At 36.3% G+C, this 25,242-nt stretch overlaps 3 protein-coding genes across 7 annotated transcripts in view; 2 read left to right on the top strand and 1 right to left on the bottom strand.

The window, feature by feature from the left end:
- Nucleotides 1-5,448, top strand: part of ranbp2.S (RAN binding protein 2 S homeolog) — a 51,428-nt gene extending 45,980 nt beyond the window's left edge. The window contains 6 exon segments of the mRNA XM_018249749.2: nucleotides 1,823-1,979; nucleotides 2,391-2,498; nucleotides 3,513-3,658; nucleotides 4,151-4,424; nucleotides 4,800-4,909; nucleotides 4,911-5,448. Coding sequence (XP_018105238.1) covers nucleotides 1,823-1,979; nucleotides 2,391-2,498; nucleotides 3,513-3,658; nucleotides 4,151-4,424; nucleotides 4,800-4,909; nucleotides 4,911-4,925 — 810 coding nt within the window. The 3' untranslated portion in view covers nucleotides 4,926-5,448.
- An 8,524-nt stretch (nucleotides 5,449-13,972) lies between these two features.
- Nucleotides 13,973-15,623, top strand: LOC108709691 (coiled-coil domain-containing protein 138-like). Its single transcript, XM_041584196.1, has 2 exons — nucleotides 13,973-14,559; nucleotides 15,317-15,623. Exons 1-2 carry the CDS (start codon nucleotides 14,440-14,442, stop codon nucleotides 15,470-15,472), a joined length of 276 nt encoding a protein of 91 aa, XP_041440130.1. The 5' UTR covers nucleotides 13,973-14,439; the 3' UTR covers nucleotides 15,473-15,623.
- An 8,289-nt stretch (nucleotides 15,624-23,912) lies between these two features.
- edar.S (ectodysplasin A receptor S homeolog) overlaps nucleotides 23,913-25,242 on the bottom strand; it is a 67,689-nt gene continuing 66,359 nt past the window's right edge. For all 5 annotated transcript variants that reach the window (XM_018249747.2, XM_041584195.1, XM_041584193.1 and 2 more), the window contains exon 12: nucleotides 23,913-25,088. In XM_018249747.2, the coding sequence (XP_018105236.1) occupies nucleotides 24,748-25,088 (341 nt within the window). In that variant the 3' untranslated portion in view covers nucleotides 23,913-24,747. The remainder of the gene's footprint in view (nucleotides 25,089-25,242) is intronic.

Below are 25,242 nucleotides of genomic sequence, written 5' to 3'. Positions count from 1 at the left end.
TACCTTAAAGGGATTCTGTCATGATTTTTATGATGTATTTTTTATTTCTAAATTACACTTTTACACTGCAAATAAGTCACTCTACAATATAAAATGTAATTCCTGAACCAGCAAGTATATTTTTTTTTATTAAGTTGTAATATTGATGGATTTTACTATTGAGTGTTGTTCTTAGATCTACTACGCAGCTGTTATATTGTGTTAGGCAGCTGCTATCTGGTTACCTTCCCATTGTTCTGTTGTTTGGCTGCTGGGGTGGGAAGGGAGGGAGGTGATATCACTCCAACTTGCAGTAAAGAGTGACTGAAGTGTATCAGAGCACAAGTCACGTGACTGGGGGAAGCTGGGAAACTGATATGTCTAGCCCCATGTCAGATTTCAAAATTAAATATAAAAAAATCTGTTTGCTCTTTTGAGAACGGATTTCTCAGTGCACTGATATGGTTTGGAATTTTTTTTTTTTTTTTTTCCAATGACTATCTCTGTCTACTAGAAAATTATGTAAACATACATATCTACAATAAACCCAATAGGCTGGTTTACTTCCAATAAGGTTTAATTAAAGTATATCTAAGTTTGGATCAAGTACAAGGTACTGTTTTATTATTACAGAGAAAAAGGAAATTATTTTCAAAAATTGATTATTTCATTATAATGGAGTCTGTGGCAGACAGCCTTTTCATAATTCTGAGCTTTCTGTATAACGAGTTTCTGTATAATCGTTCCCATACCTGTACTTTGATTTACTAATATTTGTCTTGGCAAGCTTAGGAGAAACAAAATATAAAATGAAGATATACTGGCCCTTTAATGAATTAATATGTATTTTGCAAGTGCATCACTTAGTTGAGAGGATCATGTGACCTAATCTGTGTTCATTTTCACAATATTTTAATTACTATCATGTATAATGTCATTATGCCATTTAAAAAAGAAAAGTTTGCTGATAAAAAATGTCTCATGCTTATAGTTGTTAAAGGTGGCCTATTATCCAGAATTCTCTGGACCTGGGCCTTAACATAATTTGGATCTTTATGCCTTAAGTCTACTAGAAAATCATGTAAACATTAAATAAACCCAATAGGCTGGTTTTGCTTCTTCTTATAGGGGACTCCTTTTACCTAGAAGATGTATTAGAGCTCAGTCTATTAAAATCACCAGACATCATGTCTTTCTACATGTAGGATTTGTGCAAAAGGCAGGCCCGGACTGGCAATCTGTGGGTTCTGGCAAATGCCAGAGGGGCTGCTATAAGGTCCCATAGAAAGTCAGTATTTAGTGGGCTGGTGGGGGCTGTTTGGGCCTCTTTGTGGGCTGATTGGGCCTCTGTGAACCTGAAATGCCAGAGACTATTTTAATTCTCAGTCTGGACCTGGCAAAAGGCAGTTATTTTGTTAGATTTTATTTGTACTGAAATCAATTATTTGAATGAGCTCTAATTCATCTGCTAGGAAAGGAAGCCCCCCCCCCCTAAAATATATATTGGACCTAACTGTCAATGAATATTGGACACCCAACTGCTGCATGAAGAGAGAATGAAGAGAAACAGATACTGAGAGAGGGATAGTGAAGATGAACTTGATTATTTCAGAAACTATGCTGAATATTTAATTGATTGTATTTACAAAGTTTCTTATTTCAGTATGAAGAAGCGTATATTAAATTTTCATTTTCGAGATAATTCCCCTTTAAAGATTTTAAGTTCATGCACTAAACTGTATGTATTCAGTGGAGGCTTGGTTTTAATGCATATTCTTGTGTTTTTTGCAGCAAATAAAAGTTACTGATTTCATTTACTTTTATTTGTTTTTAATTATTCCAGGGAGTTCCAGAAGCAGATGTAAATAGTTCCTCTGAAGCTGCCATAGTGTGTGCAGCTGAACCCAAACAAGAGCGTGATTCCACCACAAGCATTTCCCAGGAACCTGTAGACTTGTCCTCTAAACAGGAGCTTCCCAAATCAGACTCTGTCAGCAAAGGTATTCCTTCAAACTGGATTACTTACAAAAGCAGCACTGTTAGCGTAAAACTATCACTTTTGACGTAGATTAATATTTTGAAAATACCTTTTTTTAGTGACCGTATCACTAAAAAGGCAATGTTTACTGATATCTATATTTCAGTAAGCTTAATATGCCACTTTTTTTTAAAGATATAAATGATCTGTTGGTTAAATATTCATTCTGGGGTTATAGTTTTTCTTTAAGAAGCTGTCATAAGTCAACAATGCATTTGACTGATACACAATAGCAATCTATATTTATGGCTTTAATGATGAATTTCATTCTCTGTAATAAAGCAAGCCCTGGTCTGATATATATTTATACTATTAAAGTCTATGGTAATGGAAAGTTAATATATTCTAATTGTATGTTTTCTTTATTTCTTAGCAGGGTTTTCTGCTCCTAGTTTCTCTTTTGGGCTGGGTTCAGTTGCTGGAGTTTCCTTTGCAGATTTAGCATCTACGAATTCTGGTGATTTTGCCTTTGGTTCTAAAGGTAAAGATAAATAGTTTGCTACAGTATGATATATGACATGGGTAACAGAGCATTTTTGGAAGTTTTAGCTTCTACCTCCCTTTATGCCAAAGGGCTAATCCGAACACCTACAAATTGCTCTTACTGCTGCCTTTTAAGTCTTTTGTGCAGCAAAAGGGAAAAAGATTATGGAGAGTTGTAAGAGTTATAGGGCACAGATTGACACAGATGTCCTCAAAACAGTAAGCTTTTGTTTGGCTTTATAAATTGTTGAATAAGCTGCCAGTAATTGGCAGTGGCCCATTCATCAGGCAATATTACATAATTACATAGTTGAATCAGGTTGAAAAATAACCAAAGTCCATAAAGTTTGACCCCTCCAAATGAAACCCAGCATGCATACATACATACATACATACATACATACATACATACATACATACATACATACATACATACACACATTCATGCCAACCCTTCTACACTCACATAAACTATATATACCAATATCTATAATAATTGTGGTTTAGTATCAAAATAGTCTTGGATATTATGCTTATCCAAGAAATCATCCAAGCCACTCTTAAAGGCATTAACAGAATCCGGCAGTGCATTCCACAACCTCACTGTAACGAACCACCTACATTGCTTCCAATAAAAGTTATTTTCCCTTAGTCTGAAGGGGTGGCCTCTGGTGCAGTGATCCTCTTTATGGGTATAAAAGTCCCCTGCTATTTGTCTATAATGTCCTCTAACATACTTGTAAAGTGTAACTATGTTTCCTTGCAAGCGTTTTTTTTCCCCCCCAGAGAAAAAAACCCCAACCTTCTACCCTCATAATTTAAGTACCTTCCAGTTGCATGTGTCTGCACTTTCTCTAGCTCATTAATATTCTTCTCAATGACTGGATGGCAGATGCAAGATTTATTCTCATTAGCTAGAATCTAGTCCCAATATGTCTGTGTGTTTTTGTTTACTCGTTACTTTGTTGTTATCAATAAAAACCACTGACAGATGTTGTTTTTGCATTTGTAGATACCAGCTTCCAGTGGGCCAATACCGGAGCATCAGTTTTTGGTTCTCATTCCCAGAGCAAAAAGGGTGAGGATGAGGATGGCAGTGAGGAAGAAGTGGTGCACAGTGATGATGTACATTTTGAGCCAATTGTGTCCTTACCAGAGGTACTTACTTACTGCTTTATCTTTTGGCACTAAACAGAGAAGTTATTTAATTGGTTTGCATCAAAAGTTTTTTTATTTTTATAAACCTCCTTCCCCACAATAAACTCTACAAATACAGAGATTTGAGCTGCTACCGCAGTACTGCCCTCTTAAAGGCTGAATGTTTTTAGGCATATAAGCATCATGAATAACCAAAGAAATAGCAGAGATTTCTTAATACAAACCTGTCAAAAACTGTTTTCATGTAGTGCTAACATAGTCAGCTCTACCTTATATTATCTGTCTCCCTTTAAAACAAGGATGGCATCAACAATCTATGGCATTTGCCTTTGAAAGCTGTCCATTCAGCAAAGTAAGTTTACAAGTTCAAGCATTTGGCCTAACAGGTTTTGCAATATATATTCAATTTTAGCAGCTGATTAATATTCGTTTGTGGCTTAAGGCACATAAAGCTCCAATAATCATGTTATGTTTGGATTTGTGTCTTTTCAGGTGGAAGTAAAATCAGGAGAAGAAGATGAAGAAATTCTTTTCAAAGAGAGGGCAAAGTTGTACCGCTGGGACAGAGCTGTCAATCAGTGGAAAGAGAGAGGAGTTGGCGACATAAAAATCCTTTTTCATAAAGAAAAGGGATATTATCGAGTTCTGATGCGCCGAGACCAAGTCCTGAAAGTGTGCGCTAATCACGTTATTTCAACAGAAATTATGATCAGCCCCTTAAATACATCAAACAACTCGCTGGTATGGACAGCAACGGACTATTCAGGTATGTAACTGCTACTTATTAAAAATATATGTACATTATGATGCTTTTTACATCTTTAATTTGACTAGTAGCCTTCATAACCACAAAGTTTGGGGCCTGAGGCACCTTCAAGCAACAGGCTACATACATCTGAGATAATAGAGACAAGCAAAATGCTAGTACATGCAGGAATTTTATAATACATTTATTATATATCATTTATACAAAAAAGGAAAATATTTTGTGCACAATTAATTAAATGCTACTGCTGTTCTTTTGTTGCCCAAAGAGAGCATTCTTGCAAAAAAAAAAAAAAAAAATCCGTATGTTACAGTGCAATTGTTTTTATTTCAGCAAGGCTTGCTTTTTATTGATTTGTTTGCTTTCAATTTCTAGATGGTGAAGGTAAAGTGGAACAACTGGCAGTGAGATTCAAGAATAAGGAGATGACTGATTCCTTCCAGAGCAAATTTGAAGAATGCCAGCAGAATTTGCAAAAGCAGTCCTAATCCTCAACATTAAGGGCTCTCGTTAAATGACATTCTAATTTGGGACTAAGAACATATTGCCATTTAATGATTTTCTCACGTGGGAATAAAAACACTTCTTATTGGATTTGTGGTGGCCAAGTCATCTTCTATATTTATAGTTTATAATCTCTGCAAAGCAGAATTCTAAATACAAGATGTGTTACAGTACACTATGACATTTCATAGGAAATATAGGAATATATTTTATGGCCTGTTCTTACTGCCTTTAAAAAATGTATCCATGCTATGTCCTGTATGGTAGCACTTTATTGCCACACACTAATTTTCCATCTGATAAGGAAGTCTAAAATTCTCATTTGTTTTGATGCAAGAACTGGGGTCTCACTAAGTTTTAATGCAGCAAAACTGTCGTAAATGGTTTTGCCGTTTTTTTCTAGTCTGTCTTTTGAGGCCTAGTGAAAATAATTATATTGGCGTAAATTATCAAAACCTTGTGCACTTGTAAAACAAATCATTTACATTTTTAAAAAAATAAACGGTGTAAATAAAGTTCACACTTAATGTCATTCGTTGTTTTTGTTTTCTTAACAATCACTTGCTGGTAAGGTTTACCCTTATCATTCAATCTATAGGAACCTGTAATTGTATAATACATCTCTTATTCTTCCTGTTACTGTATTAAAGGGGTTGACAAAGTGCCAGTCAATCTGAGTGCTAGCTGTGGGGCTCCTGTCCTTCCTGCTGCCTGCAAACATCTACAGCATATTTTAAAATGTTTGTTGATTATATTTTATTGCTGATGTGTGATGAACCACCTACACACATGTTAATATCTCATTATAATACACAAAAGCCATGAATATCTTGTAAATGATATCCTTATAAACGGTGAGTAGTGATGTCATCAGTTATAAACGGGGAGTTCTGATGTCATTTCTGTCACATAACTCACTGAAACTTGTGTATTATAATAAATAAAGTACCCCCAGTTGCAAAATATGAGGATATTAGAAGTTACCTCGGAGTTTCATGACCTGTATAAAAACACTCGGCCTTCGGCCTTGTGTTTTTATATGGTCATGAAACTCCTCGGTAATTATAATATCCTGGATAAAAAACTGAATGAATATGAAGACTAATAAAAACAATGTGGCTGAGTTGGAGGTAGCAGAATATCAGAATCCAAGCTGAAATTGTAGTTTATTGATTCATATGTAGTGAAAGAGAAAAATGGGGCCCCTATTTTTTTTAACTTGTAAGGGGGCCCTGTGCCAATTTTTTTTTTTTTTTTTAAATATTCTTTGGGGCCCCAATTTTTTTTTTTACTTGTAAGGGGACCCTGGTCCCGAAAAGCTTTTTATAACTTGTGGGGGGGGGGTTTAGCTTTTTTAGTGCTGATGTCTGCGTGGTCTTTTGACTGTGGAGTGGGCAGGATCTGGGGTGGGGCTTGAGGGCCGGGTGGGCGGGCCCCATGATTTCTAATGGCGGCCCTTGGACTGTGTGTCTGGTCAGCTGGCACACCAGCATGGGTTCTGCATTTTCTCAGAAGGTGCAGCATCATTGGTTCAGAATTTGTTCTGTTGGCACTCCAGTATGGGTTCTGCCTTTTGTCAGGAGATTCACAAGTATGAGTTCTGCATTTTCTCAGTATTTACACCACTATTGACTCTGTATGTTTTGCATTTTATCAGCAATAACACCAGTATGGGTTCTGTATTTTCCCAGCAGGCATACTAGTATGTGGGTTCTGCTTTTATGCTGCTGGTACACTTCTAAGCACTCTCCACTCATACAGCAGTCATACCTCATTTCTTTTAAGGGGAATCTGTCATTAGGGGGGGGGGTGTAAATGTCACATTGTGGTATATAAGCAGTTCCAAAGCGATGCAGGCTGCAGGACTAATGGTAAACATATCATCTTTCTGCAGGTCATGGCACACAGGAGAGATTGTTTATAAAGTTCACTACACTCTGCATTTTCTGTTTCATTCATGATGGTCATTTAGCACCATAGACTCTTTCAAATGTATAAACACAGCAACCAAATGTAAATATTTGTGCAACTGTGCACTTCCTATTATTTTGTAGAGTTTTAAGAAAATGTTTCATCAGTTCAGACGTTGCATGGTTTTTTAATGGTGTGCCTAAATACACTTACTCACATACTTTCTTTTTAACCCAGGAATGGGTCTTCCTATTGAATGTTAACTTTTTCTGTTGATGTCACATCTCTGTATTGTGGGCTTCATATCCATAAACTGACTTAATCCTGCTAGTGATTTAATTGTACTGTGAAAAGGCTTTAAAATGTTGTGCATAATTATAATTTTGATTGACAAAGTGAAGAGTTCAATGCCTGACATTATTCTACTGGAAAGTTACATGGCGGACTCCAGAATGCCAGAGTCACTAAATTCCTCAGCAGCAGTTACACACAGTCAACAGAAATATTACAGTAAAGCATTTAAGGATTTATTGAAAGTGATACAGGATAATAGGTGGTAAGTATTTTGAAAAGACTTATCTCTATATCTTATATCTATGGGAAATTGAGTTTATTTTTCCATTGGCAAGTTCAACTTTCCATTCATACATCATTACACATACTGCACTGTGCTTGTATGAAATTATATATTATTATGTAAAGCAAACAAAAAAAACTTTTCCAGCATATTTTGTAATGATGTATTGATATATTATTATTATTTACCCACATAAGTGGTTATTTCCGCATGCTTCAATTATACAAATACTATATAACACAATGTAGTTTATAATTTTTTTATGGGTTTTCATTAATTTAGCATTTTGTTCAGCAGCTCGCCAGTTTGGAATTTTATCAGCTATCTGGTTGCTAGGGTCTTTTTTACCTAAGCAGCCAGGCAGTGCTTTATATGAGAGTCTGGAATATAATTTGGAAAGGGACTGAATAAAAATATAAGGATTAAATTAAAAGTAACAATAAGAATAAAATTGTAAGCTCACAGAGTACATGTATGGGATCCGTTATCTGGTAACCTGTTATCCAGGAAGTTCAGAAATATGGAAAGGCCGTCTCCTATAAACTTCATTATAAACAAATAATCAGAATCTTTAAAAACAATTTCCTTTTTCTTTTATAATAATAAAACAGTAGCTTGTACTTTATCCAAACTAAGATATAATTAATCCTTATTGGAAGCAAAACCAGCCTATTGGGTTTATTAAATGTTTACATGATTTTATAGTAGACTTAAGGTATGAAGATCCAAATTATGGAAAGATCCATTATCTGGAAACCCCCAGGTCCCAAGCATTCTGGATAACAGGTCCCATACCTGTAATAGTTTTTTTTTGGCTGCCAAGAACAGTGACCCCCCTCCCCCATTTGAAAGCAGCAAAGATGTAGAAGAGGAAGGCAAATAATTAAAAACCTATAAAAAACAAATCAATCATGAAGACCAATTGTAAAGTTGATAGGGATAGGAAAATTCTATCAAATACTAGAAAAACCCCTTTAACCAAATACTGGTAAATTTGTCTTTGGTCACCCCAAATTTAAAACTGGAAAGAAAGCTGGATTGCTTACCTGACATAGTTCCTCTCTTGCTGTTGCCAGACTAGTAAGTATCAGAGACACCATATTTAAAATAACTTTCCACTTAAATAGCATTATAGTATTTTATATTTGTTTTTTTGCTTATATGTTTTGTAAGCAGGTTGAGGGGACACAGAAAAATAGCTGAATATCGACTGAAATTATTGAGAAAGCTGAATTGGCAAAGGAACCTCTAAGGGTCAGGCCACACAGGGCATTTTGGGGAGATTTGGTCCCCTGGCCCTGGCAACTAATCACCTAGTTTTTGCGGCGACCAATCTCCCCAAACGCCTTCCCTGAATCTGCGCAGGCTAAAATGAAAAAACACCAGCGCTAATCACACGCGGCGGTTCGTTTTCCGAAGTCGCCCAAAGTTTCCTCGTGATGCAACTTCGGGTGAGTCATGAGTGACGCGGTGAAAAAGAATCGCTGCATGTGATTAGCGCCGGCCTTTTTTTATTTTAGCCTGCGCAGATTCAGGGAAGGTGTTTGGGGAGATTAGCCAGTCCCATGCTCAGATATTAGTGGTGAGCACACCTTTCCCTTGTTTGTTATAGTTATACAGGAGCAGTGACCAGCTCCATGTTGTAGCTCCCACCCTTCCCAGCTATAGTCAGGTGATCCCACTGGTGTCTAATAAAAGGGCAGCCAAGTTTGGGAGTTTTACTTTGAAAGCAGCAAGTAAGTTGCAGCTAAAACCTAGTCCCTTTGTAAAATGTATAACGAAGCATTAGAATTCTTAATGAATCAGATGAAAATTGAGCATAGGACTGGCCAGATATGGGATGACTTTGACGTAGTTGGCCAGCTTAAATATATTGCAATATATGGACAAACAATCCCTGTTTTGTTTAAAGGGTAAGGCATTTTTCAGTAGCAGTATGCACAAAATGTCTCTGTCTTAAATATATTGATAATGGGTTGAGTGCATTTTGAGTGTATTTTGTGGTCACAGCCTCATTGCACCTCCGCCTAATGGTTTTAAAAATTAGTGGTGAGCACAACTTTCTTTTGTTTGTTATGTTAGATAGGTATCCAGTTGGCTGGGGGCCAGACAATTGGACCTGCATGATTTGGCCCACCAAATACGGCAAACTCTAACTGACAAAAGACAGAACCCTGTCTATTTATTGGCTGATGAAACCTAACATGTATGTCTGCCCTTGGCTTGTGTTTGAGCACAACGAATATATGAGCCCAAGTGAAGTCTATAGTACTTAAAATGACAATTATCTATGTAGGAATATTTAGTGACATATACTAGTAGAAAACTATATTTTTATGAAAATCGTTTATTTAGATGAAGCAGGCCTTGTATATGGGATGCAATATATTTTTATAAAGACTTACAATGTTCAGAGGTATAGATTTTTTGGGGATCTACTTTAGCCTTTATTTTTATCCTTGCAGCTAGAAAGATTGTCACAGCACGAGTATTCACTTCAGCTGAAAAAAAGGGAGAAATATTTACAGCAAAAGGAAGAAATGCTTTTCAAACATCAAACGACACTGAGCAAAATGAAAGGAATTGAGGAAATATTTAATGCCAAACTTCGAATAATGAAAGAGGTACTTTTTTTTTTTTTAGATTCAATATTCTTTATTTGAAACTGCTTAGCTTGTCAGACTTATTTGAACACCTATATGTATAACTTTAATAAATCTCTAAGATAACTAGGTTGTGTATTAAAGAATTCATTCTAATTTAAGGGGTCGTTCATCTGTTGCAAAGTTCTACTAAAGCGATAGGAATTTGCATGTATGTAAGCAGAAAGGAATTCTTCTGATGTTTATTAATGTTAATATGAACTGCTGCACTCACTTTTAGGGCTTTAGTGAGGATTGCTGATAGTGATGAGGGATGGCCCAAAACCCGAGGGTTGCATGGATTCCACCAGCATCTATACATGCTGTGCAGGTTCTTTCTGCCATATTCATGTGGTTTGACGGTTTCATTAGCATTAAAAAGAAGATTATTTTCTGTAGACTTTGGGATAAGGTGCATATTTGCCCTTATCGATACAATTACCAAAATCTATAGGCTTATATTGCTTAGTGTGTGATATGCTGATTACGATAACTTTCGTGTGATTCTGAATCAGTAAATCGTTTGATTTTATATGATAACATAAAAAATTCAAAAAATGTATGTAACCATCCTGCTGCTCACTACTATCTCTGTTGAAAGACATGAACTATTGGTGAGGGTATTTGCATTCAGGAAACAGTTCTCTAAAGTATGTTTTATGAGACAGCTATGGGCAATGTCTGTTATAAAGCAAACATCTCAGCAATTTGTTGTCTGGAGGTAATTACCCCATTCGCACACACAAGCTTCACTGGCAGGACTGCTGAGCTTGCTGATCATTCATAAGGAACACTGTCAGTATTGGCAGGGAAGATTGCTTTCCAAATAGTTCTCAGGAAATGCTCAAAATGTCTTTCAATAGCAGGGTTCACACCTCGCAGTATCCTTCTGGTAACTATTTGGAAGTGCTGCACTGTGATCCTGTGCTTGCAGAAGCTGTGGAGAAATCCTAAAAAAAAAACTGATTGAGTGGTGGTGCAGAGCAATGGGTGGGGCATAGATCTGAATATTTATTTACTATCCTGCTTATTACCAGGTTTACTTTTATTACTGTAGCAGAGGACACAACTATCTCTGACTATTAAAACTTGCTATGGTCTAAGGGCAGGAAACCAATCTCAAAGGCCCAAGTGGGCTTAAGCCAGCACAGAAAGCAGAACATAACTACTCTAAAAGCAATATTTATTGACCCAGTGTGTGTGTTTATTTGTGACTGTGATTCAGCTTTATAGAAACAAAATATAGACTCCACTCCCCCCCCCACCCTTCAGTCCCTCTCTTGTTTGATTGTGTCATTGGTTTTATATTTATGTAAAAAGAAAGTAGGCAGACTCAACTTTTTGGAATTTTTATGATACAGCTTGTTAAATAAACACTTTTTGTTTGCATTAAAAGTAAAAATGTAGCCTTCACTGGTGGTGTATTGATGTGCTTGATTACGTATGCTATAGGCATACACTGAAAATGTGGCATCTAGGGAAAACACAGAACCAGCAGATAGCTTATAAAGGTAAAGGCATTATAGTCCACAATTCTCTATGATCACAGGATTATCAATATTAATGGCCAAACATATCCAGAGAGCATGTTGCAAGATTGAAGTCAGCCAAGTTAAATGAAGAGGAAGGACATAAGCACCATAGACCCTCATCTTTCATAAAGTATGCACAATTTCAAACTGAACTGTTTGATCATTTGTACGTAGGTAGATTATCCTTTCATGTAATCCTATCTAAAGTTACATTTACACAGTGTGACATTTCTGTAGGGTCGTCTATTGGTTGGAAGCTGTGCACTCATCTGGGTATATTTATCAAAGAGTAAAGTTAGAGATAACCACAGTCCACTAGAGTGAAATACCACCTCTGTCCAGTGAAAGTTCACCCTTTTGATAAATCCCATGGAAATAAATAGAGAGAGGCAGTATTTCACTCTAGTGGACTGTGGTTATCTCTAACTTCACTCTTTGATAAATGTATCCCTAAGACTTCTGCTTAGTGTTATGATCAACAGATCTCCAGGTCTGTTGAACCTTGGTTTCAGTGAAAAGGATCTATCCTCCCCCGCCAGTATGCGGCTTTTAAGGGAGAGGAATTGTCCAACCAACGCCCATTTTTAGGGCGTTGGTTGGACAATTCCTCTCCCTTAAAAGCCGCATACTGGCGGGGGAGGATAGATCCTTTTCACTGAAATCAAGGTTCAACAGACACTGATTACACTGAATGCTACTATGCAGTAAGACTTTTTATACTATGGCCGAAAGGCAAACAAGTTAGAGACAGGGGACCAGGGAATGTGCATTAAAACTAGCACTTCCATTATACTTAAATATACTATTACTTAGCCTTTAGAGTGCTTCCACACCCCTATTTTGTACATAGGACATACAGTATGTTACTAGTACACAGTGTCGGACTGGGACACCAGGGGCCCATCCAAAAACCTTAGACCAGGGCCCACCCAAAAACCTTAGACCAGGGGCCTTTATCAGTACTATTATTCTTCATCTCCTCAATCAACCTCTATTCTCCTAGTCTGTTTTCTTTACATACTATAATCAATTATTCCATCTATTTAGCCTCTTTGTTCTCATAGAAAAAGGGAATGGACATGAAATTGGCCAAAAGTTTAGCAGCATGAGGGCCCACTGACACCTGGGCCCACTGAGAGTTTTCCTGGTATCCCGATGGGCCAGTCCAACACTGATCGTACAGTTTCATTGTAATGTACTAGTTGTGATGCGGAATAAAAATAAAGAGACCAAAAATAAAAGGAGATTCTGTAACATATTAAAATGATTTTAAACATAAATAAGTTAAAATAAATAGTGAATATATATACGGTGCACACGGACAATCAAAAGCCAATGCCTGTGTGCTGGTTAGGAATATCAATAGTTATAGTCAAAAGAGAAACCGCACCAACAGGACTTCATACGAAATAAACAAGAGTTTTTTTGATCAACGTTTCGGCTCCTCCACTTGAGCCGTCTTCTTTTGTTTATTTTGTATGAAGTCCTGTTGGTGCGGTTTCTCTTTTGACTATAACTATATATATACAACAGGGACCGAAACGTTGAAATGTAACAGAAATAAAAACAGATATTTTTTATTTTTTATATATGGGAGTGCTGGCTCTTCAGAGAATTTAAATACATATATTTTAACCGTGCACCCAGCTGGAGAAGCTGCATCAGTGTGCCTTGGAGTGCGGATGCTCATTGGGCCGTGATATATATATATATATATATATATATATATATATATATATATATATATATATATATATATATATATATATACCATTTTTGCTATTGTCACCAATTTTTGCAAATTTTACAACCCCTTACAACATACCTCTGTATTGATGCATTATGATTGTATTCTTGGTTCATGTGCACTTCTTACAGCTAAATGAAGTTAGTAAACAGAACAAGCAACTAGAAATGCAAGCGAAAAAAGTCCAGGCTCGTCTAGAAAACTTGCAAATAAGCCTCATAGTTGTATTACTGAATACATTTGGTTGTTATTGGTAACATTGTGGTTGTAAACAACAACTGTGTTTCTTTTTCAGAGAAAGCAAACATTCCAAGCAGTGCAGAAAAAATGTGAAGAGGTATCACAAGCAACACAATATCTAAAACTAAAAAAGAGAGAGAAGGCACCTGTTTCTGTGAAGGTAACTTGACAACTGCAGATATATTCACAATATTTTAATTACTGTTCAAATTAGGTGAAAATGTATTCTTTTGTTTTTAGATCCTCATCTGGAGTATAAAATTGGTAACCAAATAAAGGATTCTATAGGAAGTTTTTGGGCAATGCTTTATTTACAGTGCTAACTGCATTAGCGCCATATAAATCAGGGTTCTGAGACCCATGGTAGGAGCCGCAGGAATTGCAGCTCTTATTGGGGCCCTGTCTTTATCACTTGCCCTAAATAACAAACATAAGACCATTTATTGCATTACCCTCAATCTCTTTAAAAGTGCAGTGCTTGTTTTGTATCCGTGGTATAAATAGTCTAAAATGCACCTATAAGCTGTCCCTCAAGTACTTTTGTCTGCTTTTTTACATTTTTCTTTTCAAGTTTTCCATTCAGTTCTTATTTATCAGAGCAATGTCTTTGAAAATTGTATTTTTGTGTACCATGCCTTATGGTTATAAAAAACAAAACCAGATCTTGGCAGCATCTGTATTCAAAATATATTATCAGTTAAAACTTTCATCGTCCATGTGTGCTTTATACTTTATAGATCATCTGTTGAGACAGCCTAATTTACTCTTTTGATGTAAAGAGAACACAGACGCAGACTATAACATTGTGTCTGCCGCACAGGTCCCTCATAATGTTCAAGTATATGAGCTTTTAACTGCGTTAATGGACTGGATCTCTGATGTGGAGATTAGCAATCCTAAATCAGAAGAGAATAGAAGCAGAGGGAAATCCTTGTGCATAAATCAATTGCCTGCAAACTATGCTCAGGAAAAGTGTGCCAAGGTAAGTTTATTTGCAGCATGTTTTTCCAGCAAGTCTGAACAAAGCTGTCCGTGTACTAATGTTGTTACTTGCCTTCTCAAGCACTTTTTATTTTTTAGAGTTGTTGCTTTCCTATTAAGAATTCCACATGCTTTATCCCCTTATTAAATGTAATATCTACAACACTACTGTTTTAGTCATTTGAAGCACGGTAAAAACACAGTTAGGACATACATTTGTTTTCTAATTCTGCCTATTGTTGGTTTGCAAACATATTCAACACTATATATCACACACACACACGCACCCACCCCCCGGATAATGGGTCTCTCCATAATTTGGATCTTCATACCTCAAGTCTACTAGAAAATCATGTAAACATTAAATAAATCCAATAAGCTGGTTTTGCTTCCAAAAAGGATTACTGTTTTATTATTACAGAGAAATAGGAAATAATTTAAAAATGTTATAATTATTTCATTATCATAAAGTCTATGGGAGATTGGCTTTCCGTAATTTGGATCTTTCTGGATAATGGATTTCCAGATAACTGATCCCATACCTGTATATCTAATTAACAATGAATGATTTTTAAAATGAAACATTATAAACTGCCCTTAGTGATGTTACTAGCCATTCTAGCTGGCATATGTGTGTTTCCTTAATTCTTCAATATATTTATGTGAACTTTTAATTTATTTTTTATTAATGCTTGAAACATTATAACACAAGTGAAGTTACATATATAGTAAATCTTTTGTCTTCATTGTTACTACAGTCAACTATGGCTTCAACCCTACGAAGACTTGGTGAAGAAACATTCAAAGGAGTGACGCATAAACCCACAGAGGAGGCCACAGACAACAAAATTAAGCATGCATCATTCTATAAAAGCAGTAACTTACCACTGAGATTCTTATCAACTTTAGTATGATTTTTCATCTGGTAAATGTCCTATTTTCTGTTAAAGCCCTTTTTGCATACACACTTTTCAATTTTACTCTACAGTGGTTAGCTGTTTAGTTGTAATATTTGTGTGTAGGCAGCTATCTCAGGTCATTTTGCCTGATCATGTGCTTTCAGAAAGAGCCAGCACTTTAGGATGAAACTGCTTTCTGGCAGACACTTGTTTCTCCTACTCAATGTAGCTGAATGTGTCTCAGTGGGACCTGGATTTTTACTATTTAGTGCTGTTCATATATATGTACCAGGGAGCTGTTATCTTGTGTTGGGGAGCTGCTATCTGGTTACCTTCCCATTGTTCTTTTGTTAGGCTGCTGGGGGGGCAGGGAGGGGGTGATATCACTCCAACTTGCAGTACAGCAGTAAAGAGTGATTTAAGTTTATCAGAGCACAAGTCACATGACTTGGGGCAGCTGGGAAACTGACAATATGTCTAGCCCCATGTCAGATTTCAAAATTAAATATTGCTCTTTTGAGAAATGGATTTCAGTGCAGAATTCTGCTGGAGTAGTACTATTAACTAATGTGTTTTTGAAAAAAATTTCCCCCCATAACAGTATCCCTTTAACCTTGTATAGTGCCTACATAAACAATGGCGCTCCATAGAATGTGTACCTGCTAATAACTGTTCAGACTGATACATTTAAAAGTCACCAACCTGACTTTCTGAGCTGACATTGGAGGTATATATAGCAGACAATAAGTTCTACCAACATTACCGTGACTTTATTTGGTAGAAAATATGCTATTGCCTTAGTAGTACATCTCTTTTCAGAAGTCTCCGAATAATTTAGTCTCAGATTGTCAACAGGCTGTCTACCCCTGTCTAGTTTACATTTACACATAGTACATTTACTACTCTATTACACTATTCCCTCGCTAGTGTTGGGCATGTCGGGGGGGTTAAATATATAGAGAATATAGGGACATGTTTACTAAAATTGGAGATAAATATCTGGAGATCTTTGCTTTTGTTTTCTAACTTATAGGTGGCTGTTTAAATCTAATTGCTGATTGATTGCCATGGGCAACATCTCCCAAAATCTCTCCAGATATTTATCTCCAATGTTAGTAAACATGCCCCTCAGTTATCTAAAGCAATAACTGGCATAAACCAGTGATATATTTTATTTCCTCAGTGGACTACATTGCACAAGCTTTGGATACACTCTGTATGCATTTAAAAACTGACGGAGGTAGAGAGCTGTTTCTGCAGTATAAGGCAGTGGAAATTGTTTTAAAGCTATTACATTTGCTAAACAGATGTCTAGTTTCCAGCGTGCTTGATATCTTACTTCAGATGTCAATGCGAGTAAGTTAGTTTTATTTATAGAATGTAAATTAAAAATACAATTTAAATGTAATAAAATGGTAACTTACATGTTTCTAGTTATACATGGGCTAATTATCAGCATATATCTATTTAGACATTGTATAGTTTGGCTTCAAATGCAGCGACATGTTGATTACACTCATACGCATGTTTATTGGCTGTCACCAGTCTGCATGGTTTCCTTATTGGTCATGATAATTATGTCTTTGACTTTCTCTTTGTGTGCAAATCTGAAGCAGGAATGATAATGAACTTTTCTGTTAGAAACTGTGATGGTTGTTGAGAGCTTATTTTACATTATTGACTAGTTTTTAATTTTGTACAGGGTTAATATAATTGATAGGAATTATTTATGAAGTGTATAACATGGTTCAGTCCATTGGTGGTTTGTTTTTGGGAGACCAGGAATGAAAAATAATTGTAGTTATTATCATAATTACAGTCATCTGCCATTGTTGTAAAACTCCATAAAGACAGACAAAATGATAAATCTGGGGAAATTACTTTTTTACAGGATTTTTGGAGCAATGAGGCATTTTTTAAGAATTGTGCTGCTTTGCTTAGTGATTCCAAAGTTGACTTGCCAATTCTGGAAAAGCTGAGTGTCACCCTCCAGAAACTCTCCAAAGTTAAGTTAGTGGTATTTGTTATGCTCTGACTTCATCTTCCTTATTTTTCTTGTTAATTTGATAGTTTTGTTATCTTTGCTTTGCTTTTAATAACCTGACTTCTGTGACACCCGTATTCTGTTAATTTACACTCTTTATTTCTTTTAGGAGCAATAAAAAATACTTTGAGCTCTTTAACATTCCTCAGCAAATTCAAGAAATGCAGAGGAGCACCAACCATGCCTTCCTGGTAATCAATCTTTTTCTTCTAGTGTCAATGCCAGTTATTAATTGTTATTAGCAGATATGTTTTCCAGTCATGTTTAAAGCTGTGCTCTTCTAGCAACATAATCATATAGGTCCCATTGGGAGAGTGGTATGTGGTGCAGCTTTTCTGATGTTAGAATTGTAGTTTGTTCCTGTGCTTTTGGAAATTGCTACGTTATTACAGAAAAAGGCAATGTTCAACTTTAAATAAACTTTTAGGGACAGATTTATCAAAATATAAGATCAGAGCTCACCACAGAAACAGTCACTCGCTTTATATTCATTTCCATGGGATTTTTAGAAGAGTATTCATCAAAGGGTAAAACTTCATAGGACCCCATAGCAAGTGTTTCTGTGGTGAGCTCTGATCGCACATTTTTATCAATCTGCCCCTTAGTATGTTATATATGGCACTATTCTAAGCAATTGTCAGCTGGTCTTGACATTTGTATGGGTTTTCACATTTATTAGCCTTCCTATTCTTCCTTCTTTCCATTCTCAAAGTGAAAATGCTATTGGGGATTCTAACCCTCGCATCCAGAACAACAAAGACTCATTGATTGTGACGCATGCCTTTATATGTTGTTATTATATTTTATTGCTTACCTTTTCATCTTATGACATTCAAACTGCTGTCAGGTTGTTGGGGTCATTAAGTCCTAGCAAGCAGATGGTATTCAAAATCTGCTTAACAGAATTAGCAATTCAGAATACATAAAAATGAAGATCAGTTTCTGACTGTCTTAGAATAACACTGTCTACATGATGCATAAAGTTGATTTTAAGATTAACTTTTACAGTTTACTTCAAAACTGCTGTCAGGTTGTCGGGGTCATTAAGACCTAGCAACCAGATGACATTCAAATTTGCTTCACAGAATAAGCAATTCAGAATACATGAAAATGAAGATCAGTTTCTGTCTTCAAATAACCCTGTCTATATTATACGTAAGTTCATTTTAAGATGAACTATCTCTTTAATTTGTCCATGTATTTCCTTGTTGATTTACTGCTGTTGGATGTGACTCCTTTTAAGGTTGTGTATATAATATTTACAGTATTTTATGTTTTGTATTATTTATCAATAAAATATATGTATCTCCTTTATGTTTTGAAGATATGTAAAGAACATAAAGTACTTTTAGTCCCACAAAGACGAAGTAGTGCTACACAAACACTCTCACTGCTTTTTGTAGCGTCGAGTGCCGACCTTCTGCCAAGGTCTAATCCATATTCAAGAAGATATTTCAGCAGCACTCCAATTTATTGAAAAAAGTGAAATTTATCATTGTATTGTGAGTGGAATTTATCATTGTTTTCTTGCCCTAAAAAAGCCACCAACATGAGGTAGGGCTAGACCGGTACAAATAATCTCCTATGCCATTGTTTAGATAATGCCTTGGCAAAAACTTGCGAAGCATAGTCCAACTCCATGTGTCATCAACCCCACTGACCATATACTTTTAGGATAATATACTGCTGATTCCTGACCTTTTAGATGAAGAGACACTGCCTTTCTGGGTGTTTGTGCAATATCTGGAACACTAGTGAATGTGTTTAATCCAAGTGCCGACAGTTAACAGGAGATGTCTGTAAAAAGTTGTAGGGGATGGTGGGCAAATGCTCAGTTAAGTTACTATAGTTTAGTTTGAGAGGGCAATAGCTTATCAGAGTAGCAAGGTGGAAGGACAGGTATAGTCCATTTAAAAATATATCCAGTTCCATGTCAGTGACTGCCTCTGTTACTTATCCTATTCACAGGCAGCCAGAATATCAAGGGTTACTTTATGTACCGCGTATATTTGAACAATTCCACATTTCAGTACTTTCAGATACGCCAGCAGCAAACAAGACCATCATTTCAGAGTGTGAGGCTTCTCAGTACAGAGGGGGGGGGGTGTTCAGAGATAGATCGATTAAAAATTGCAACGGTCAAGCCCTAAACTAAGGTCTGTGTGCACACTTTACTTGTAATTATATAGTGATTACAATGAAAAAATAAATGGCATTAACAGCATTAGGGCGGAAGACAAAGAAGACCCACTGGTGCTGGATCACCAGGATTTTTCCCAGTTTCCCGGCGGGCCAGTTTGACTCTGGATGGGTAATAACCCAACAATATCTTTTGATGTTAACATCTCTCAGATATGGGTGCACTCTGGTTTCACTCATCTGGAAAAACTCTTGTAAGATATTTATTGCTTCCTTAATCCATAATAGACTAAAATAATTTTTGTTTAGGATGCATTTGGAGGCCTATTTATTAAAGGCCGAATTGTTGTGGTTTTAAAAGGTTTCTAAAATTACAATTAAACTGTATTTCCCGAAAATGACGAATGCCATGGAATTCATAAAAAAACGAGTTCAGTGTGAAAATAAAAACTGGTTAAATATACTGTATGTGCAAAATAAAAAATGTTTTTTAATATAGTTAGGGATGGGCACATTTTTTCGCCTTGTTTCGCCTGAAAAAATGACGCCCATAGACTTGTATGGCGTTGTGCCTCAAAATAAAAAGACGCACGGCAAAAATTTTGACGCCCATAGACTTTAATGGGCGTCAGCAACATTTCGCCGGCGGCAAATTTTTGGCGAAACGAAATAGGTCAAATTCGCTCATCCCTATATAGTTAGCCAAATAATTAATGTATAAAAGCTGGAGTGACTGGATGGCTACATTTTTGGCTAACTAACTATATTAGAAACATTTTTTTTTGTTTTTTGCACAGCCTATCTACCCAGGTTTTATTTTTATACTGAACAATTCCTTTAAAAGATCAGAATATAAAAAGTAAGACTGGAAAAACAATGCTGACTGATGCGCTAAGAAATACTAACATTTAAAAACATTTTTCAGATAATTACTAGTGAAAAAAAATCCAAAAACCTCTAAAAGTCCGAATTGATTAAAAAAATGGTCCAACTGGATCAGCCCTGCTCCTGCTGAATTTTAGTAAATCTGCCCCTTAATTTTTAAATAATGATATACAGTTTTGCCTAATAAATAACAGCAAGCAGTCTGAAGACTACATACATACACTGAATTCCAGTCCATATTCAGCATCTTCATTGTAAGACAGAACGTGCTTGCTACTGTTCAGCAACTGATCAATCCAATATATAAGTTCCAGAGGAAGCTTCAACATTAGGATCAAAGTAAACCACAACACATCACAGCAGTAACATTCCAAGGAAATATTCCTAATCATTACCTAATACATTATGATCACTTTAACAGAAGCCTATTCAATCCTACTTTGATGATTATTTTCTTATTGTGAAGATGCTGAGTTGGGGTTTATGTTTAAAACAGGGAAATTTCTTGCTTTACTGACCACATGAGCACATCTGGGATCATTTAAAGCATAAAGAACAGCTGAATGTAACACACACTCCAATCCCATTTGATTTCTGAGCACAAGGTATCTTTCATGTTGGTAGCAAAACCTCTGTCTAAAAAAGGAATTCCTATGCATGTGTACATTGTCTTATATATATGGTCATTTTAAACTAATGCTACTTTTTATGCTAAAAAAGTTTGATTTAAAAAGCACAGCTATAGCTGTTGTTGTATTCAGAAAGTTCATATTTGGCTTGTAATAACCACAACTGCTGTTAAGCAGTAAAAACTGAGTAGACCATAATGTATCATGGTACACTTTTTTCACTGAAGTATATGGCTTAGAATTTTCTCCTTTCACTTGAAAATTTTCACCTACCAGAGGTGCCTGCCCTCCAGTTCAGGGGTTTATTGGGTGCTCTATTACAAAAAATCAGGACCGGTGCCCTTTAAATCTGCTAAATCTATACCTTATTTAAACCACATAACACAGCTGCCATTGGGGTCATGTGGACAGCCTTCAGATGTCTAGAGGAACTGTAGATATACCATAATGCAAAGCAGCTCAGTGGTTTGGTGCCTCTGGGGAAGTCAAAAGCTTTCCCATATGCTCTTGTGATAAGCTAAGGACCATGTCACATGGGATGGTTTGTCACCTTGCAATATGCAGGTGGAAATATAATAAAAACTGCCCCAAAAGCTTTCTCTAGTTGCTGAGGAGGTGGATAATTTTCATTTTATAAAGGATAACAATAAAAAAAATACCCTCACTCCTGCATGGCATAATGGCACATGGTTCTATGCCAATAAGGGCATTTTTGTTTTTTACTTATGTTGTTATACAGTTAGAGAATAAAGAAGCAGATAGTCTGAAATGTAATAGCAGGTAAACTTTTCAGCTTATTTGTAAAAAAGTCATGACATAACATACCATGTCATTGACCTTATATACCCTCAAATGAAACTTGCTTACCTGCTCCAGCACTTACTACTGGTACTAGGATATTACAGGGACATCATTAAGTGAATCCCCAGTGTGTAGGAACCCTTGGGTTATGACTAGCAAACTTTCTGAATGAATTTTCTTGTGGATGATTTTAATTACCAGCTTACAATCACATTAATACAATAAAATAATTTATATGTACAAAATTGGTTGTAACAAACTATTCTATACAAGCTAAAACATGTCAAGCACATTTTTTTCTGCTGGCAGAGTTAATATACATGAATATAATGGTCACTTTTAAAAAAGTTCTGTTCCTTCTGCCACAACATTTTTGACACATTATTCCATGTGAAATTTCCACAATACAAAAGCAGACTACAGGGTCGGACTGGGGGGACCGGGACTGCTGCCGAGGGCCCCCCTCCAGCCACCCGTCCCCCCACTGTGACGCGCCGGCTCAGCAAGAAAGCCTCTCGGTGAGCATGCGCAACAGCGTCGCTTGGGAATTTCTTTTTTTCAAATATAAATATTTAGAGAGGGGTTCTGGCCCGACACTGGCAGACTATATACATATGTGACAATAACTGTTCACTAAGATGCCCATTTATTAAAAAAAATTCGAATTTATTATTCTGCCCTATATTGTTCCCAAGGTATCTTAATGGAAATAATACGATTTCAATGGTTAGTCTTCGTTTGACATTGGTTTCCCAGGCATTTCAAAGACTTCTAGCATGTGCTTGACTTGTTCCTCATTTCTAGCTGCTAACTTTATAATCTCTTCCCACAGTTTTCTTGGGCCTTGATTATCCCATTTCAAAAAGCAAAAGCCTAGGGGCAGGTTTATGAAATTTTGTGTTTACATTTTTACAGCAAAAAGGTATAAAATGTGAAGTAGAAATTGAGTGTCCCTCTGGGGTAAATTTCAAGCAAAGGCTCTGGGTGTGATACATATTTATCAAAGGTAGAGTTACACTGAAATTAACTTTAAAAACTTATACTTCAGTGGACTTACTGGAAATCTTTCTAGACTTATTGTTACTTGGGGTATAGTAACTGTTTTGAAGCAAATTAGACAGAAATCCCCAACCTTTTTACTTGTGAGTCACATTCAAATGTAAAAAGAGTTGGGGAGCAGTATAAGCATAAAAACAGTTCCTGGGATTTCAAATAAAGGCTGTGATTGGCTATTTTATAGCCCATATGTGGACTGGTAGCCTACAGGAGGCTCTGTGTGATGATACACCTGTTTTTATGCAAAACTTGCCCCAAAACCTGGCACTGAAAAATAAGCACCAGCTTTGAGACCAATTGGAGCAACATCAGTGGGGGTAGGTGGGCAACATGCTGCTCACAAGACACTGTTTGGAGATCAATGAATAAGATGTTCTTCATTTACATGTCAGTGGACTGTGTATATTGAGGCACAGAAAATTCAATTTGTGTGCAGCGAGACTTAATAATTGGCCATACTAAGTACAATTCACCAGGGGGCACATTTACTAAGGGTCGAATTTCAAAGTGCTAAAACTTCGAAATTCGACCATCGAATTGAAAAAATTCGATAGTCAAAGTTTTTTTTTGATTAAATTTAGCAGTTTTCGATCTAATTAAAATCGATCGTAGAAATCGTTCAAATCCAACGTTTTCGAATTAATTAATTAATGGATCGAACGATTTTCAAAGAAAAACAAAAAACTTTGACTTCTAAAAACATAGCCAAATGTTGGCTATAGGTTCTTGGAAGTCCTTATAGTCTAACATAGCAATTCGACAGGTTTAAGGTGGCGAAGTATCGAAGTCGAAGTTTTTTAAAGACACAGTACTTCGATTTTCAAATGGTTGAATATTCAAAGTTTTTTCAATTCAAGTCAAATTTGGCCTATTCGATGGTCGAAGTACCCAAAAATTACTATGAAATTCGAAGTTTTTTAATTCGAAAATTCACTTCGAATTCACTTCGACCCTTAGTAAATGTGCCCCTTGATGTTGGGTGGAAATCACTTGAGCAATTATGGATAGAGAGGATCCGTTTTGCAAATTCTGCACTTTAAAATGAACATAAAGTTTTTATAAGAAGTTGTGGCTTCTATTCACTTTGTTAAGTCATTTCATGGTTCATCACCTGTTTTTTTGTCCAGATAGCAAAAATCCCATGTTGTATAGCCTTTCATAAACTGTAGAGGAATAATCATTAAGTGTCAACACAAAGTACAACAATCTAAAAAGTGTTCTTCATGTTAGTTTTAGTATGCTTATCAATAACTGCAACTATGAATTCCATTCCACGTGGCTTTATAGTTACCGTCTTTCTGGTCCAGAATGTCTATTTATTGGATACGTCCGCAACAAATACGCTACAGTTAATTTCTTGCAAGGCTAACAGACATTACTTAAGCGTTCCTGGTTTATACACTGGACGGATGATGAACATTTTTGGAAAGAATTATACCAGTCTCCATCATACGCTCTTTTTATGAATATGTTATCCATAATTCAAGTTTCAGGAAGTATGCTATTCCATTAGCATTCTCTTTGAGAGAAGAATCCTTCTAAATGCCACATATTGTTTTAAGACTGCTGGATATCCAACAATGGGATCTCCAGAATGTTCAGTGTGCATCTTTATACTGGAAAAGCAAATATTCCTCCATTGAAATGATTTAGACTTGCTGGATTGTACGGGGTGCTCATTGTTTGACCCTATTCATTTTTTCCATATTGAAGGACTTGACGCATCCAGTCTCTGTTTATGAGCTTTCATTTGTTGGTAAAGAAGAAGAAGGTGGGGTTAATGTGGGTGTTCCTTGTGCCCACTCTACAATGTCTGTGCACAGGGATTCCACAGCATCTAGTCTTTCAATCTGTACCAGCCTAATAAGTAGGTCTGGTATGCTGTATCCAGCAGTGCTGATTCGATCGAAGAGCTGAAGTCCATCTGTCATTCCACCAATTTCATCTCTTTTTAAGCCAAAACTCTCAGCAAGATGACGCCATGTTTTGACTATCGCTTTTTCTGTATTGTATGTAGAGCTAAGCATTCTACTGGTCTTTTCTAGGCAGTCAAAAGGCAACTCTGTAGGACTGAGACCTATAAGAGTGAAAAATCAGTAAATCATACCAAAATTTGTAAGCATTTACAGTTAACAGATTGTTGCTAATGATGACCAGATCAAAAGAGGTTTTGTGACCTTTTTTTCATTCAAGGTGCAATCTGTACCTGATCTATCCCTCACTGTTATCTG

Source organism: Xenopus laevis, chromosome 2S, assembly GCF_017654675.1.
Source record: "Xenopus laevis strain J_2021 chromosome 2S, Xenopus_laevis_v10.1, whole genome shotgun sequence".
Lineage (NCBI taxonomy): Eukaryota > Metazoa > Chordata > Amphibia > Anura > Pipidae > Xenopus > Xenopus laevis.
This window is presented reverse-complemented; position numbering and strand designations above follow the sequence as displayed.